The sequence below is a fragment of the Haliaeetus albicilla genome, chromosome 9 (genome assembly GCF_947461875.1).
Source record: "Haliaeetus albicilla chromosome 9, bHalAlb1.1, whole genome shotgun sequence".
Taxonomy (NCBI): domain Eukaryota; kingdom Metazoa; phylum Chordata; class Aves; order Accipitriformes; family Accipitridae; genus Haliaeetus; species Haliaeetus albicilla.
In genome coordinates, this window is record NC_091491.1 from 16,555,170 (window position 1) to 16,574,432 (window position 19,263).

General features: G+C 39.2%; 1 protein-coding gene across 7 annotated transcripts in view; it reads right to left on the reverse strand.

Annotated features, from left to right (window-relative positions):
• Positions 1-19,263, reverse strand: part of STAG1 (STAG1 cohesin complex component) — a 202,188-nt gene that overhangs the window by 141,870 nt on the left and 41,055 nt on the right. For all 7 annotated transcript variants that reach the window (XM_069791855.1, XM_069791854.1, XM_069791852.1 and 4 more), the window contains 2 exons: positions 16,624-16,758; positions 9,636-9,738 (listed from right to left, as the gene is read on the reverse strand). In XM_069791855.1, coding sequence (XP_069647956.1) covers positions 9,636-9,738; positions 16,624-16,652 — 132 coding nt within the window. In that variant the 5' untranslated portion in view covers positions 16,653-16,758. The remainder of the gene's footprint in view (positions 1-9,635; positions 9,739-16,623; positions 16,759-19,263) is intronic.

Below are 19,263 nucleotides of genomic sequence, written 5' to 3' on the forward strand. Positions count from 1 at the left end.
CATCTTCCAATTGCAGACACATTAAAAAATTTTCTGCAGAGCAAAGGGATCTAATTTCTGGAAGAGAGCTGGTAGAAGACAGACCTGCAGTCTAGCTTCCCCCTTACTTCAAAAGACATCACTGCTGGTGGGGCCAGAGAGCTAAAGAAAAGGGCAAGGTAGAGTGCAACTGCAGCTGCCTCTTGCAAATATTCAATTAAGGACGTGCATACAAATGCAAGCCAGAAAGCTTAAAATAATAGTACAATCTCTGTGAAAACATTTTTGGATAACATCTGCACTTATGATCAAAAGAATATGCGTTCTCCCTCAATGAATTTTTAAACATGTGCAAAGCTGCCTTTATCAGCAAGAAAGCTATCAATACATTAAATGTTTGAGCTCTACTGAGCTCCAGAGACACATGATCACCATTTCATAAAATGGCAAAGAATCAGAAGTAAATTGACTCTTTTGAGATATGTAATCCATGTGCTTATTCAATCTGGGTGACAGTAAGCCATAAGCATTTCAACTAGCTACAAGTACTGCTAAATGAAAGCAGGAACGCAAGTTGATGCCCTCACAGAAGCTAAAGCAAGCCCCTCTATACTCAGTTTTTCTCAACATGTCATTCAAAGGGAGACATTAAACACTGCAAGGATGAAGTGAAAGCAAGTAGGAGATGGACATGAAATGCACACATCCAAAGACACCTCGTTACTGGAAAGCAATGAGAAAAGCCACCTACACTGGCATGAGTACTATGGACCAGTGTGCACATGCCCAAAATGAGTAATCACAAGACATGTAAACGCTCAATTTATACTCCACCTTTGTTAGATATCCTAGGGAAAGGGGGGTGCTTTGACCAAGACTCATAGTTTGAATTACAAGGGTGAGAACACCAGTGAGCTCTCAGAAGAGGTACAGAAATAACCAACAGATGTACTTTTGACAGAATTACTGGACAAACCCCAATTCTTCAAGTCCAAGTAAATATCTCAATATCCCGGACCTGAATTAACACCAGATACAGTACCAAGTCTACTTGAATAAAGGTTCTCTCTGGTACAGATTTTGTTTTGACAATGAGAAAATCTCTCACAGCAAAGAAACTAAGTCTTTCATTCAACAAAAGCCATTCTGCATCCAAGCTGGGGTAGCTAAATCCAGATGCAGGATCTGTATGGAATCCTGCCTCAAGAGACAAAACAAGCAGACAAAGGATCCTCCACTGAGAAACTGAAGAAAATCCAAAACTAGAACTTTCTGAGTTAGGCAGGGTAACATTATCTTCAGGTGGAGAGGCACTAGAGGACAGGTGTCCACCAGACTTCCACTGCAGAGCACTTCAACCCCCTAGGCATCTGACAGGAAGCCCAAACTCAATCCCACTCCAGAGTGCAAATACGAAAGCAAGTCATACATAGGTCCTCCAGCCTCGAGAAACTGCCTGGTACTCTAATTACAAAGTCTTGCAAGCACAAGGCACAGAAGTGAGGAACTGGCATTATCTTATTCATTAACATACAACATTATAATGCTGTTGTCAGACATTACTTGTATGTAGTGTCCCTGAATTTACAGCAAGAGACTTTGCAGGCCATCTTGACAGATGTAAGTTTCATACAGGTTCCCACCTTTGAGTACAAAGTTGAATAGGTAACTCCATTTCAAGAGGAAAATTTTTCACAATGAGAACAATCAGCCATTGGACTAATCTCCCCAGGGAATTGGTGGATTCCCCAACATTGGACACTTTTAAGATTCAGCTGGACAGGGTGTTGGGCCATCTTGTCTAGACCATGCTTTTGCCAAGAAAGGTTGGACCAGATGATCCTTGAGGCCCCTTCCAACCTGCTAGTCTATGATTCAATCTCAGGATGGAGACATCCAACACCACTGAAGCAAGTGAAGGAAAAGCATGGACTGGTACATTCATAGAAATGCAGAAAGGACTCCTTCATGACACAGAATACCCATGGAATATCTGCAGACGCAGGGTGCTCTTGGAAGTGGAGCTGCAAAGTCAAGCTACAAATCTAGAAATTATGTTTGTCATAAGCCCTGCATCCCAAAAGAGAGATGCTTGCGTTAACTGGAAAGGGTGGTCCTTCAGCTCAACACAAAAAACCCCTGTCCTCTAATGCCATGAAGACCTTCCACATAGAAACACCCCTGCCCAAGGATGAATGTGGCTCCAGTAAACAGCCATGCCCAAGGATGAATGTGGCTCCAGTAAACCTGTCAGACTATCACTCACAGGTGTAAAATGTGTTATTTCCTAAGATCAGAGTGAATTTGTAGCAAGTCTACTCTTGTGAGGATCCACCAAATGGTCATCAAGATACAGGAAAAATAGAACCTCTGCTTCCTAATAGGAACAACAATTGTGGTTATTGCTTGCCCCTTTACACCTTTTCAGCCAGAGATTTCCTGCCTCTACCTAAAGCTCCCTTAAATTGACAGTCATGCATGGGTTTTGGGTTTTGTTTTTTCTTCTTAAGTGTCAGTCTGTCAGAATCCTGAGTGGGTAAAAACTGAATGTTTTCCAGACTCAACACTGACTTTTCTCCCGTTTATGAAAGGGATCTCTGAGAAGTCATGGAAGAGGCAAGCTGGTTAACAATACTGTATCTAAATGTATTCATAAATCCTTCTAACAACTTCCGTAGTCCAGGCACCTGCTACAATGGCAGAGTCGACACTGAGGTGAATTAGGACTACCAGAGGGAGGGATAAAGCAGCATGACAAGGTAAGAAAGCTTGAGGCTTTTTAATCACACACCAAGAAAGGTGCTCTTTGGAGCTGTGAGGCTGCAACAGTTAAATCTGTGCTTCAACTCTGAGACAGTCAGACTGGTGGCAGTATCAAAATGGACGGAGTTGCCAAATGAAAACAGAAGTTCCTAATGATTTTTCAGATGTTTGCAGTAGATTCAACTGACAACAACTGAAGCTGAGGATTTATACACACCAGTACTAGGAAATTCAGACGTTCCAGAACGTGCCATGGAAGCAACTCTAAAATGGTCATATTGATGACCTCATAGTTTACCTGTTGCTTTAAGGCTTAAACTAAGGCAAACAGGCAACAAAATACTTACCTTGACTGTAATTAAACTCAAATGATGACAATTCAGATTTTTTTAATAAATTAGCTAGATAATACTTTTCCTTTCATGTTTTTAAAATGATAGTGGAAAAAAAAAAAGTGACCCACATTTGTAAAATCAATACAGTGACAGTTAATTCACACTACCAAAAAAAAAAAAAAAGTGAAAGTGTCTTGACATTTTCCATTAACATTCCCCAAGTTGATCTGATGCATTTCACAAAGAAATAAAGACAGTAAAAGTGTTACAGGTCAGTAATCACCTAACTCACCACCTTAAATGATGGCTTCTATATGCATTCATACCGTAAGTAATTTAAAGCAATACCCCACTTCCCAAGATAGCAGGAAGAAACCTTTTAACCTTCCACTTGAGTAAGACTGAAGAACTTGCCTCTCAAAGGCATCATACTCTTGAGAGGCCTCTGCATTATAACCTCATGTTAAGCGGAAGAGTGGTCATGTCTGAGCTCTTTCTGAATTAATCCCGATTAAAAAAAAAAAAAAAAAGGCTACCGCACACTTCGTAACATCATCATGGTTATCTAGGGAGAAGTTCTTGGATTCAAATTTTCAAAAAAGTCCTTTGGACTTTTTTCGTCATAGAAACAAACAAGGTGCTCCCTATGAAAAGCCTCACCCTGCAAATAAATACAGATGCAGCTCTCCTAACATCCAGCACATACCGAGCTGCTTCAACTGTAGCACATGCAGTTTAGAGAAAAAAAAAAAAGCAGAGGCAGTGTTGGGGGGTGGTGTTGCTTTTTTCATCATCATCATTTGAAAACCTAGCAAGAGTTCCAAAAGTCATCTTAAAGAATCAAGAGAATCTGCTATAAATGCCTTAATCACTTAAATTATTCTAGCTAAGGCAACTGCTACCAAAAAAAAGACTACTTCCACAGAAAAATGAAAAGTAGATTAGATTGCCAAAAATACAAGGACCATCCCATCAAAAGCTTAAAAGGAAAACTTCTAATGCCATTAGGATTTCACCACCAGGAAGCTACAAGTGGCAGGACAGAGAAGTCTTCACATACTGGCTGTATGTACATTGCATTTCCACAGAAATGCAGAAAGACTCGCTTCAGTTTTAAGGGACAGATCTAAAATATCAGGGAAGCAAGAAACAGACACTGATGTAAGTGACACCAAACCACAAACCTCGACTACTATGAAAAGAAATTCTTCCAAGAGGATTCCTTCCTACTGTTAATCAGGACGCATATGATTCGGAACTAGAAGAAAAACTCAATCCCCTGCAGTATCTAACATCCATGCTACAAGACTAAGTAAGGCTAAGAGTCTACTGCAAAGTTAAAATTTCATATATGAATGCAAATATAAGGTATTATGGTCTGTCTCCTCCATACCAAAATATACAAAAGGACCTGAAAGCAAAACTGTACAGTCTTGCACTGGGGACAAAAGGATCAGAAGTGTCTTGTTCCATCTTGCCTTAATAGAAGAATCTGAGGAGTTGGAGAAAAGCATGCTGCAGCCCTGAGCATAGGATGAGAGACAGCAGAAGAGCTCTCAGAATTGCCACCTCTGAAACAGAAAGACTGACATTTCTTCTTGTCCTCCGAGTCAAACAGGCTAATCTGTCTACTCCTACTTCAAAGCTGAAATACAGCCAGGGATCAAAGCTGAAATACAGCCAGGGATCTCTCTCACTCCCCTCAACCTCTAACAGCTGAGGTTTAAGCCAAGCTATTCTGAGCTCCTGGGAAGGTAAGGCCAGGTAGGTTAAAATAAAGCATGCCAACAACATTGAACAGAGAGCATTGATCCAGGAGAGGAGACAAAAAAGGACAGGATAGATAAATAACTGATCTGAGCCCGAGCTCAATAATGTGAAAGCTGCATTGCATCATAAGCCCTTGGGCTTTCAAATCCCCTACCTAGAACAGGAGAGCGTATCCATACCCATGTACTTCAATAATGCAGGAGACAGAAAAGGCATTTTTGTCCAATATTACTCTGCAATTTCAACCAGAGGACTGTTGTAGGTCACTCCTTAAATACACCTCACACCATTCACTAAATATATATCCAGATGGTATGCTCTCATACAGTATCACATAAACACATGCACCAAAATGTCCCACTGACTGGAAAGATTCACCTCTTGGTCAACTGTTCCACAGGCATCTATCTGGTCTACAAGACTCAGAGTTTAGAAAGGGACGCGGGCAAGGGGGAGGCCAGCCCCAGCCGTTGTCAATGCTAGAACAGGACATGGTGCAACTCCTGCTAAATTCACTGCAAGGGTTGGTGAATTCAGGACAATCAGATTAGATTGAGAGTTGTTTTGAAGAACCAATGTACTTTAACTCTTTGCAAGTTGACTGTTCAGTCTACTCAGTCAAGTACTTATCAGAATAGTCTTACAGAAGTGGAGGGGCAACTTGGAAAGCAACATTTTCAGGAAGGGAAGGTTCCCCAAAATATTAAGGTTCTCTATGAACTGAAGTGGTATTTGCTACAAATGGCAAATTTTCAAATGAGGACCATCTCCTTACAAAAGTCTCAAATCTGCAAAGAGGAATAGCTGCCTTTGTAAAAAAGTTTGGAAAATCCTCTAGTAGCAGTCTATCTTTCTGATAAAAGGTCAAGTCCATTCTATAACACTACAGCAGAAACCTATTTAAAATAAATACATACATACAAGTATTTGATGGAGTGCATTGTGGCAGCTCTGTAATAGAACCATGCAGCTAAACTAAACAGCACAGAAGAGTAAACTTTTTTTCCAAAAGAGGTCAATATATTTACGGCAGATGTGTCACTGCAGCTGTGATGGCCTAAGGAAATACGCCAATCAGCATTGCAGGGAGGGATCAAATCTTATTAAACCATAATATTTTAGTTGGGGGGGGACGGGACACGACCACAAAAATCAGAAGAGCCTTTGGGCAGAAAAGCCTTTCTTTATGTCTGTAACAGAAATGAAAAACATCAAAGCCAGGTAACAGGGGAGAAAAACAGCTCTGAATTTAACTAAGTATTTTAATCTGTTTCACATCTGAGAGTAAAGGTAGGTGGTACCTGTGGAAGAAATAAAACTAATGTTAGCAGATGAAAGAGTGGGGGAGAAATGTCAGAGCTGCACCTCCTGTAAGAAACAGATAATTCACCTGTGGAAAGTGGATGAGTTAGCAACATGGATAGGTGAGCAATGTGAAGGAGTAGGAAGAGTGAAAGACAACATTTGCAAAGTCAATACCTCAATTACTAAGTCCATGACTTTTAATACCAAATAATGTTATAAATTTAATTGCCTAGATTAGACTTCCCAAGGTGTTTGCATTTCTCCTCAAGGATATTAGACATTGAGTGGCTTTTTCCTTTTAGGTCATTTTTTGGTAGAAGAACCTTATTTATTCCTCTCTGTTGCCACAGTACCAATTATGAAGGCAGAATTTGATTGTGTATCCAAACATATACATTTTGTCAACTCACCCAAAAAACTGTAACAAAATGACTGAATTTGTGGATAAGGGGAGAGCAATAGATGTCATTTTTCTTGACTTTAGCAAGATTTTCAACAGTCTCCAACAATATTCTTGTATTCCCAGGTTGGGACGTTGTGATCTGGATGAGTAGACAGCTAGATGGGTGGACAAGTGGTTGAACTGTTGGGCTCATAGTGGTTAATGGATCAGCCTCTACCTGGAGGCTAGTGATGAGGGAGTATGACAGAAGTCTAACAGGTACACGTCCAGTTTCCCATCTTTATCATAGTCAGAGGGGGTGAGAGAGTGTGCTCCTGTCAAGTATGCAGATGACATCAAACTGGCAGGGAAGACTGCTTGATGACATCAAGGGCAAGACTGCTATTGACAGTCTGGAGGACTAGGCTAAGAGTACACTCACAATTCAACACAGACAAATGCAAAGACCTGCCCCTGGCAGAGGAATAAATCCCTGCACCAACACAGGCTGGAGACCAGCTAGTCAGGGAACAGCTCTGTGGAAAAGGACCTCAGGCTCTTGGCAGGCAGCAAACTGGACATGAGACAGCCATATGCCTGAGCAGCAAAGGCCATCAGCACCCTGGGCTGTACAAACAGGAATATAGCAGTACACCAAGGAAAGTGATTACACCCTTTTACTCAGCACTACTTAGCCCATTATTTGGAATGCCATGTTCAATTTTGGCCCTCTCAATGCGAAAGAGGTATGTGAGAACAAGTTCAGCAGAGGGCTACCAACATAGTTGGGGGGGCTAGGAACACTTCCCCTGGGAGCTTTTTGCAGTAGCATACAGTGGGAGGAAAACTGACAGTAGTCATGAACTGAAGCAAGAAAGGTTCTGGCTGCCTACCAGGGAGAAATTTTTCATGAAAGAAAATGAAACAGGTTGCTGAGAGAGGCTATGCAATCTCCAGTCTTGGTGGTTTTCCAGACCAGACTGGAAAAGCCCCGACCAATGCGGTCTGATCCCAAAGCTGATCCTGCTCTGAGCAGGAGGTTGCAGTGAGACCTCCTGAGGTCCCTGCCAACCTGATTCCATGATTGACCATCATTGTTTTTCTTCTCTGAACTTCTTCCAGTCCTAATATACCCTTTCCGGAGATTTTGGGGCAGAGGTCAAGAGGGGAAGAGAAACTAGAATTGTGCAAAGTATTCCAAATTTTGGCAACCCACAGTTTTATAAAGAACACAGTATTTGTTTTATTCTCTATTCTCTTCCTCGGAGTTTTAAGACTGGATTTGGGGTTTTTTTGACCCCTATTGAGCATCAAGATAATGCTTTCATGGAATCATCACTGATAACACTAAGTTCTTGCTCCTTAGCAGCAATGGTCAGCTCACAGCCCATCATTTTATGTATGAAACAATGGCTGCTTCCTCTGTATGCTCATCACTTTACAATCATGCACACTTAATGAGCCTGGAGTTGTTCTAAGCAAATGAACAATTGCTCCTGCAGAAACTTGACAGCAGGACCAGTAGAGTGCTTCAGCAAATATCCCCACAGGAGCTACTAATAAGCTCAAACAGAGGGATGAGAAACACCTTTTGTAACACTCATCTTTCCTTTCCAGTGAATGTGTGGTGTGTACAAAATACCACTAGTGCTGCTTTATTTCCTACACTCTTGACAACCTTCTGGATTAGCAATCAGGTTGCACCATCCTCTTTTTTATTAGATCTGCAAAAATTCATAGATTTACTAAGGAGATATTCTGAAGATAATTTCTGATTTTGCCCTTTGTTTACAAGTTTATATGAACAGATGACCTGTTCTCTTTACATGCTTCTTTAAAGCTTCATGTAAAAAAGCTCCATGTTTCTGATCAAATCTGTCCATCTGATGAAGAATATATGCCATCACAGGAAACACTGTTCAAAAGCTTTCAAAAAGCCAACATGCCCTGAAAAGCCCAGGATTTAAAATGCTGGCTCCCAAAGCAAGTCCAGAAACTGTGATGCAAATTGAAAACCAATACTAAGGAGGAGTTTGCTCCAGCTTGGCCAGCATGCTTGAGACATACGCATGGTTCTGTCCATTCTTTTAGCCTCAGTAGCCCACGCTTAAGGAGCTAGACTTAGGGTGGAAGGTCTTAGGGTAAAGGAAAAAAAAAAAATCTCAATCTACTCCTGAGAGAGAGAGAGAGATAGTACATTCATACTGGGAGTCTACTTGTGGACAAACACTAAGAGGAGAATCAAAACCATTAATAACACACAGAAGTTCCCACCAAAAATCTTGTTCTACAGTGTGTACTTCAAGTGGTATAACAAAGAGAACTAGATCTGATGACCCTGAAGAACTAAAATGAAGGACAACATGACACACAGAACTTTTTCTGTATTTTCCAATAAATTGGCTATTTTATAAAATAAATGAAAATAAAAGAGAAAGCCTCCTTAAATACTATGTGTAATAGAGAATTGTTTCTGTATGTTCCCATTCATGGGACAGCAATAGGCAATGACTACTGAAGAACAGAAAATCTTATACAGAAGACAGCAATATTGTCTGCTGCACTATGCTAGAGAACAGGTTGAAGCTCCCAATCTATAGGTAAGACACACTGTATGTCAATTACATGAATTTTTAAGATGTGTTAATAGATCTTCTGAGGCATTTAGTTAATACTATGCTGCAACTCTTCCATTCGCATCAAGAGATTATCTGTTACTAAAAGGATGGCTCAAATATCATTTGTCACTTAAAATCCATTACAACTTTCAAAGCAGAAAGTGGTCGTGCTTACTGAGATTATTCTCATGTCTGGAAGAATGTTGTAATATGACAATAATAACAAAACTCTAATGTTCATGTAAGTAGCTAGCGAAAGAAAAAATAATAGCTATTATGAGCTCATATTTATGTCCCTTTTTAAACACTCCAAACATTGTTTGTATATCAATCTGATAAATATTTCATATTACAAGTCTTCATAAATTTTGACATAGGGCTCATTAAAAGCCTATTTATGTGACCACAAGATGATTAGATGAAAAACAGTTTGCAGTCAATTTTAAATAGATGCATAACAAAACAAAACTAAATTACACATACTGGAGGCCTGCCAGGACGGCCCCTTTTTCTTTTTCCTTTGACTTCTGCTTCTTCAAGCTCACTGCCAGCATCTGAATGTGCAGTAGTTTCATTTGTAGAATCCCTAGGGGGGGAAAAACACTAGATAAATTAAAATGATTTGAAATCAACAAGTAATCTATAACTGACTGATTAAATATTTAGTCCTAAGCCAGAAAAAACAGGCAGCATTAAATGGCTTGCCACATTTATTCTGCAAGCTAAGGAACTAAGCATTGCTAGCCCTGGCAAAAAGCCTTACCTTTTTATGAGCTAGAATGTCATTTTATAGACTGGAAGTTATTTAAATTAACAGCTTCTTTTGAAACCATGTTACACTTCAAAATCTGGCTATATTAAAGAGCACATTCCCAACATACCCATCCCACAATGTAGTCACTAGTATCAACTTCCTTTCACTCTTAGTAACTACTTCCAAGCTTTTGCTTCATGCTTTCAAGGTCATGAGAAAGCAAACTGGAGTCCAATCCAGCTATCACATCATTACAACAGTTACACAAGTTCCCACTCGGGTTACCTCATGTTTCTAGTCACACTTGAAGACAATGGTATTGTGCAGCTGTTAATAGAGAGAGGATTAACACTGACCGTGAGGCACAAACCAGAGAACTCACTTTGATCTGCAGACATTTATGATTCTTGCAGTTAGAAAAACTTTTTCACTTGTACAATGAAAAAACCTTGACGTTGCTCAACGACTATTAGCAGAGAAGCCCACAGTATCATTTTTCAATCATTCCTGGTTTAGACTTAAGACCATACTAAGTAGGGAAAAAAAATTTACCCCAATTTTCACTCCCCCTGCCCCCTCCCACCCCCCAGCCAGGTGCAGAGGTACCTCTCTGCCTTCAAAACAGACCTGGCTGCTTGAAGAAACCTAGATTGTAATTGATCTTCTAAGACGCTAGATTTTGCCCAAGAAGAGCCCACAAGCAAAACCATATCTGTTACTGAGGTGCTTTATTTTTAGTTTGCAAGACCACCAGTGCATGAAATCTCGGTAAATGAAAGAGTAACTGTAATAACATCCTAGATTACTCAAAGATTGGTCAAGTCTAGCTCTAATCAGAGATTTCTTTAAATCCAGTATCATTTCCTTGAAGTGAAAGGAGTTAAACTGCTGTAAAACTTGTGCAAGGGGAAGGTGAAAATCACACCTGTTGCATTATTTTATACAGCCTCAAACATAAAAGGTGGCATTAGTGATCTGGTTTACACAAACCGACAAGCTTCAGCAAGCCAAGATCTACACAGACCTTCCACATTGTCTGGGGTTTTATTTTTTTATTTTGTTTTATAAATCAGGCATACTTCACCAATTTGCTGTATCACCAAGAAAGCTATTTATTAATGCAGAAAGATACAAACATCATTGTATCAGCATCAAGAATGTTCTGATACTTCTCTTTACTGAAATTACTGTATTGTTCTAGGTCTGCTCTAACCTAAATAATTCTGCAGAACTATGATGAATTTCTAATTTTAAGACATTATTTTCCAACCTTTTCCAATTTGCAAGCACAAAACCACCAAGGGGCCCACAGAATCCTTTACAAAAGCTAGAATGAGGTAAAACATATATGAATCTCCTTTTCTGAAAGTAACTTCAATGGATTATCTCTAAATACTCTACGTACCCCAGAAAACCAGGCACCCTAGATTGAAAAACAGTATTCAAGTACATTTGAGTTCCCAAATTATACACTTGTAAACAGTATCTCTACAAAACACTGAAAATGCAGCTTTGTTGTGATAAAATTAAAGAGAAGTAGCTTTTCTGCTTCATAAAATATGAAACTTAAAAAACTCAGTATCGAGCTATGAATTTGGAAAAAAAATTGTAAAAGGCCTAAAACTAAATAAAAGATATGCTATACATAGTTCAAAATGATTTGGTAAAATAGGGCCACACTACTGAAAAGCAATGCAGTGAATACAGCTGAAAACAAAGTCTACGCCGATGGAAGTATCCAGCCTTTACTCAAAGACCAGCCATCACACTGCAATTCAATTTGACAAAAATGTGTATTGCCTCACGAAAATTTTTTTTTTAAATAACTTCTGAATACAGAAGTGAGGAACCCTATAAAAATATCTGCTGCTTTCTATTGCTGTAGAGAAATTAAAGCCATTCTCTCTTGCCCTCTGTAGAAAAAATAAGCTTCTCTCTGGTCTACACAGGCCCTTAGTGGAAAAATTTTAGGCATGGTGTGGTCTAAGCAATACCCCTATTCCTGGAGAAATGCTATAGCTTTGCTAGCTTCCAAAACCGCACCCCTAATATCATCAGGATAAAGGTTTTACTCTGTTAAAACCAGATTCATCAGTCCTCCTAGACAAATGGCACAAAACACTTCCCTTGAAACTCTAGAGCTGTATAAATAAATTTAAACTGTACTACTATTTTGCATGCACCTAGTCCACAGGGAACCTGACTTTGCTACAGCCTCTGTCTGGGTCTAGCAAAACCTACTGAGATTTATGTATTTAGTTCTGGAAATTTCAATTGCTTTGGAACACTGCATATATAAGGAACAGTTTAATTATTAACCACCTTCTCTTCTTTGTCTTAAACAGACTGTTGTCTTAAACCTGATAACCATGCTTCTCTAATATTCTTCTGGTAGAACTTCTCTGCTTTGCTGGAAGCCTTTTGGGAAAGGCTCAATGAATCAGTATTAAGGGTGAGATTCATCTCATCTAAATTTGATACATATACAATGCAGAAAACAGACATTCTTAAGGTGCAATATACCTCACACTAAGGTCAGTGTCCAAAAATGGTCAGTTTAGGTTTTACAGATTTTCTTTTCTCTCCGTTGATGGTAAGGTGATCTAGACAAGCAGCTCAAATATAAATGTTTAAAATTAAACAAGATGAATCTCACCCTAACAGTATGTAAGGCAGAGGGGAGATTTATTTCCAGCAAAGAATATAAGTATGTAAGGAGTAAGGGGAAAACCTCAGAAAGTAAGTTCCATTCAATCCTCACATTATTTGGAGCAGGGAGACAGGATCAAGAACAGCCTACAGTCCTTGGCTGATTGAACACTAAAATATACATCATTTCAAGCAGCAGGGAATTCTGTCTGAATTATGCAACCCCTGCACAGAAAGGCCCTTCCACTGCGGCCTTAAGTCCCTTCAGTTTGGGAGGTAGTGCTTCTTGCTTCTGCCAAAGCCTTACAGTTGCTCTGGGTACACACACACACACACACACACGCCCCTTTTCTCCTTATTTCTGAACTCAGACGATGAGTAAAGCATCTCTTAACTGCCTGCAGTTCTGTCAGGTGTTTAACACTCATTGAGAAGAGTATCTGGCCAGCATCAATCTCCCTCATTCCCTACACATATTGCAGAAGTGGTAGGAAGTAATTTATCTGGTGGCAGTCATCCACATCTTAATAGACCAGAATTATCCTATCCCTATTTTACATGTGTGTGACTAGTCACCTGAGGGGAAAACTTAGGCTTAGTCACAATTTATCTTTCCTGAAGCTGTTGGGAGGGAAAATAGTCTGGGCCTAAGGAGACCTGTCTCATCTAACAAGAGGAGAGGTGGCAGTGCCTAAGGCTAAATCTTCCCTCTCTAAAGACACCTTTGACATGATAGAGACATAAGAGAATTTGGCAGAGTGTGGGAGACCTACAAGATTGGGGTGGGCAGAGTAGAGCAGACAAGTGATAAACCCCTTTTAGGGGCTCAAATTTACCCTGCTTTTCTTTCTGGTTTCTGTGTTGGTTAAAGCATCCTAGAAAACTGACAGTAACTCCAGGATCCCTCCTAAAAACTCCAGATATTATTCCAAAGTTATAATAACTAGCCATTGAAACTAACCATATGGTAATGAAGAAGTAACAGATTACTGGGCAGCCCTTTATCATGTCATGCTTCTGCAGAACGTACTCCACAGACACAGTAAATTTCACATCTCTGCAAAATAAATCAAAACATATTTACCTTCCTTCTACTATTACATAGAGCCCTAGCTATAGAGCTTATACCACACCCCCTTAAAAAGACACCACACCAAAAACCTATGTTGAGGTATCAGGTTTTGTAAATAAAAATGCTTCTGTAAGCTTTTATTGGTGATACTGAGGTGGCTCAAGGTTCTGGCAGAGATAAATTCAGTAATTGCTACCACCAGACTCAGCCTTGTGAAAAAAAAGTATTCATGAAGAAAAATGGCTAAATGCACAGGCTTATGAATCATGGATGAATCAGCTTTCATGGTTGATCTTCAAAATCTAAAGAGGAACATGCCTCACAGCAAATATGAGTCATCCCATTGAGAGACGACTCAAAACAGTCAGTCACCCAGGTCAAATACACCAGAGGGTTTTTTCCCTACATCTGAAACACCAATAAGTGAAATCCTGTCTTCACTGCATTCTGAAGCCACTTCTATGAATTCAGAAAGATTAAAGATTTCTCCTTTCATGTCCCCTCAGCAGAGAAGAATGTGGGAAGGAATATTTGATACGGTCCTAAGCAAAGTACGTTAATACATCAAATTGACTTTAGGACCTTTTGTTTAAAGCGGGTAGCCAAAAAGATTAAAAAACATTACAAAAAAGCAGAAATAAGGCATAGGAGTGGTAGATTATAATAATCCTTCAAAGCTGCTTATTTAAGAGCTAGAAAGAAAACCTTGGCTTTCTCTATGTGGAACCAGATTGTGGCTTCCCAAATCTAAATGTGTGAAGCTAATACCCCTAAGCCAAAGATTGCTTCAGGTGTTCTCACCCTCAAGACTCCTTTCTGATGAAAGTCTGGTTGGGATCTACTGAAGTAGTGGTTATCACTTTCTTTGATACTTCGTCCACACTAGACTTAATGTGCTGAGCCCTCAGAACAGTCTCAAAACCATTATGTGCAAATCCTACTGATTGTTTTGTAAAAAGACAGACCTCCTCTTGTTTATGAGCAACCAAAACTATATGTATTACTGATGATGACATCTCACCAACACTTCGCACAGTGGCATTAGATGATTCCCAGCTCTACCAGAAAAAAACCCATACATGTTTTCTTTCATTTTTTAACGTTGCATAATATTGGTGGCTCACAATCATCTTCTGATTAAAGAATATGCTGACATCTTTAATGTTCCTCAGGTTTTTCAGCTGGTGTGCAGAGTTACCAAATTTATTAATATGCACTTTTTAACCTTAAACTCTACGATATTTCATTCACTACTTAAGGCCATCTAGTTTCTTGACCTGGGAATAGGAATATCCCTTTCCTACCATTGCCATGACAGAATCTCCCAGCTTTTTGTCCTTGGCACATTTCACAAGCACACTCTCACTTCTTGAATGTGGCACATCCAGGAAAATAGAAACCAAGAAAAATTTTTTCCACAACTACCCTCAAAGCTAACCAGAACCCCCACCAAGGGCTGACATTCCCTCCTCAGTGCTACCCATCGGGGTCACCCCTGTCTTTAGCCATGTACTCACCCACAGCAGAAATTAACTTTTTTTGAAAGAGGTTTTAAAAATGTAAGAAAAAAATGCAATGCAGAGCATGTTATTATTAAGATCAAATAACTTTACAATTGTCCAAGCATTCAGTTTCTTAAATAAAGGCATTTGAAATCTTAGCTTTGGAACACCACTCAACCTTGATAAACTGAGGCACTTTTATACCCTGTGACAATTCCTATTTTCATAGGTTCATTCCAAGCAAAAATACCCTAAAAGTTAGATAATTACCAAATGTATTTGGTCTAGGTGCCCAGGAGCTGGCAGCAGGGCCATGAGGTCTCTGTGAGGAAAGGCCGGGGCTGCCCAGTGCTGGCCACAGCCAGTTCCAACGGCCCCAGGGCAGGACATGGGCCTGTCAGGGGAGCCATTAGGTGCCTCTGTGAGAGCTACTGAAGAAAGGGCCAAACGCCCTGAGGGACAAGGGACCAGCCCTCTGAGCAGCAGGAGGAAGGAGAAGGTGCAGCCGGTGCCCTGGCACAGACTCCCCCCTAGGTGGACCTCTGGGGAGCTCACACTGGAGCAGGTACCTGCATGCCGAGGGCCCCATGCTGGGGGGGTGAGTAGAGGGGTCAGGAACGAAGGGATGAAGCTGAACCCAGGAAAAGGGCAGGGGGGAGAGGGAACACGTTTTAGTTTTTGTCTTTGTGTCTCACCATCACCTGAATCTTTTTTAATTGGCAATAAATTAATTGTTCCCAAGTCGAGTCTGTTTTGCCCGTGAGGGCAATCGGTAAGTGATCTCCCTGTCTTTATCTCACCCCATGAGCTTTTTCATCTTGTTTTCTCCCCATGTCCTGTTGAGGAGGGGAGTGAGAGAGCAGCTGGGTGGGTGTCTGGCAGCCAGCCACAGTCAACCCACCACATCAAATAAAGCTCCATTTTGTTCCCGTTTCTAAAATTCCTTTCTTAACTCTACTTGATTTACTCTCTAGCTTCCCTCATAGACTTCCACTCTATTCTTTTCAATAGTTCACTTTACCCAGCACAGTGATGTTCCCATTTGTATAAGCCACTCCTATTTCCCAGCAAGATCAAAACATGCTAATGCCACTTGCTGTCTTCAACTGCAGAAGCCAAAGGCATTTTGCACAATAAATACAGCTCATTGTAAGAAAGAGTACACAACTGGAATACACAAATATGGTCAATTATGACTAAAACCCATACACATGTCTGAAATCTCACAACATTCAGAAGCATAAAAGTAGCAAAGATCTTGTTTTGCTTTTCACAGCAAAATTAAATCTCCATACATATAAAGAAATATTTTTTAGATTAAGTGTTTTGATTTTTTACACAGTTTTTCAGCATATGAAAACACAGGAGGCCTAGAACAGTCATACTAATCTGCACTTCTCTCAAGCTTGTGCTTTATCCTCACAATCACCTCTCTGTTTACTTCAACCTTTTTAAAACTGAAGATTTCAAATATACAGAGAAATATATACTCACTGTAGTACTGGCAAATCTGAAGTAATCATTTTTGCAGCACTCTTGAAAGTAAGAGCTACATAGAACTTCTTCTCAAAGTTATTATAAGACAACTACTTGGAAACCTCTTTCATGAAAAGTATGTCAAAGTCCAGTCTGTAAAATATTGAAAAGAGAAAAAAATTGTTAGATGCGATTCCAAAATAGTCATACATTGAATAAAAAGCACTGTAAACAAAAATGGTCAATTTTTAAGTAGCATCACTATTAAACCACATGAAATTTAGAATGAATACCCCCAAAACAGCTTAATCATATTCTTGCATTCAGATTTTACTATTCTGTTTAGGCAACTTCACTTTTTTTTTTTTTGTAACTGCACAAAGTATTTTGCATTACCTCCCATATTTGTTTGTGGTAACTCTAATGCAAAAACACAAGCAGAACTCTGAGAAAATTTAAATAAACAAGATAAATATATAAGCCTAAGCAATCAGAGAATGTGACAATCTAGATTTAAGGCATTTATTTTCTAGTCATACAACAGATTAAACTTGCAAGACAAAAGTTTGGTTTCATGAGAAAGAGTCTTTCCTAGTTTTGAATCAAGACAAAAGATCTGCACCTAAAATCATACAGGTTTTAATAAAACAGGTAGAAGATAATATTTCTGACAACTTTCCCTTCAATGGAACTACACCTATTCAGTCAGACTCACTGGTTCACAGTTTTATGTGACTGAATTTCACAGAATAGTCAGAAGCTGTGCAAATGTCTAACTGCAACAGAAACTATTTTAACCTGATGAAACCAAAGTTGTAAGTTTAAACAATAAACTAGACTTCATCTGTGGTACCACTACACCCACTAGTAACATCTCTCTACCCAGAAGACTAATCAAGGAGTTTACTAATGCCAGCAGATGTGACTATCATTCAGTAATGGCACAGTGTGACAGATGCAATAATCTTTGATGTAATAAAACATAAGAGAAATGCAAGTTCTGGAGAAACTAAAATAATTTCTTTCATTCTCCCCTTTTACAGATCCTGGGTTAATATAAATATCCACATGGAGGACTGCAGTTGAGCAATGGCAGTGAATACCAAGGACTTAACTTCATATTTTTAAAACATGGGATATTTTAAATCTCCTTTATTTAAATATTTAATTTCTTCTCAATGGGCAGTTTCTTCTGTGCTCTAGTAGCTTTGCACAAGACAGCAGGAAAATCAAGCCAGGAAGAGGTAACATGACCTGCTCCAAACACAGTATCTAAATAAAACTGCACCAGTCTAAGCAAAACAGTACAACATGTAAAGCATTATTTGCCATCCTACTATATGCACATCAGTATTTATTTACCAAAACCATAACTGTACAGCATGAACAGACTTTTTTGACTCTAGTTATTACAGTTCCAATTAGACTCATGGATGCATACAACTAGTTCTTCCAGTACTTACTACTTTGCGCCACCAACAGTTTTACTTACAGTGTCTCATCAATAAATTTAAATTTTTCACTATATACTGCCATCTCATTGGCTGTTTTTTTCCTAAGGTATCATTAGCAAGCCACTTTGTTGCAAAACAAATGTTAACAAAAGAGAAGTTTGTTTGGAATTAAAGGTATCACTCTAACATTAATGGTTTAAAGGGGGTCATTTTCCACAGCCAGCACACCAGGTTGCTGTAAAAGCTCTCCAGTTTCACTGCAAGACACAAGTTTGTCCGAGTTTGTCATGAACTAAAATGTTATATGACATGCTATTTGTGCTATTTCCATAACTTGTTTCCATTAACAGTGTTTCTTCATTAGAGACACTAGTCATTACTATGTTTTAAAGGATGCAATTACTCTTAACAGGAGAACGACACACCCATACAACAACATAAAGCAGCCATTTCAGACACTTGTAAGAATTTATTATAAAGAAACATAGCATCAGACTGAATTAAGTTTTGAGTTGATTTCCTATATGAAGAAAAAAAGGGAATGTTCAGACCTCTGAAATGGAGAGGTTCACTACAATCGGAACAACGTGCACTCTGGTGGTCACAAAATATTATTAATATTTAGGTATAACCTAAAAAGAATATTTAATAAAATCCTGAAACAGAAGAAGAAAGCTTTTGATTAAGTTCCTGCAAGTATTTTTTCTTCCTGCCATGACAATTAGATGTACACATTTTTGTAATACCTTCCCTTTGTTTAAATCAGAAGAAAAAAGTATTTTTTTTTTGTACACACAAGCACGCACACACACACACTCTTGCATATGCTAACTAGACCTCAGAGGAAACCCATCTATTTTGGATCTTCAGATTATCTAATTCTAGCAGGATAATAGGCATCAATCTTCCTTTCCAGAAGAACTTTCAAAAGAAGTTCAAGAAAATTTATGTGCGTTTCATGTGAGAGATTTTCCACAGATGTTTAAGGCATCCTGCACAACTGTTATGTGGAATTTCTTTTTTTTTTATTTTCTTTTTTAACCTAGTTATCACCCTTCACAACTGGTGTGCTGTGCATGCTCAGATATAGCAACCAGCAGCATACAACTGCTCTAGGGAAGTGCTGTCACACACAAGGAAAAGTATACTTGCTCAGAGATAACTTACTTGAAAAGCAAAATCCTGGTCTAAAAGAAAGTATGTA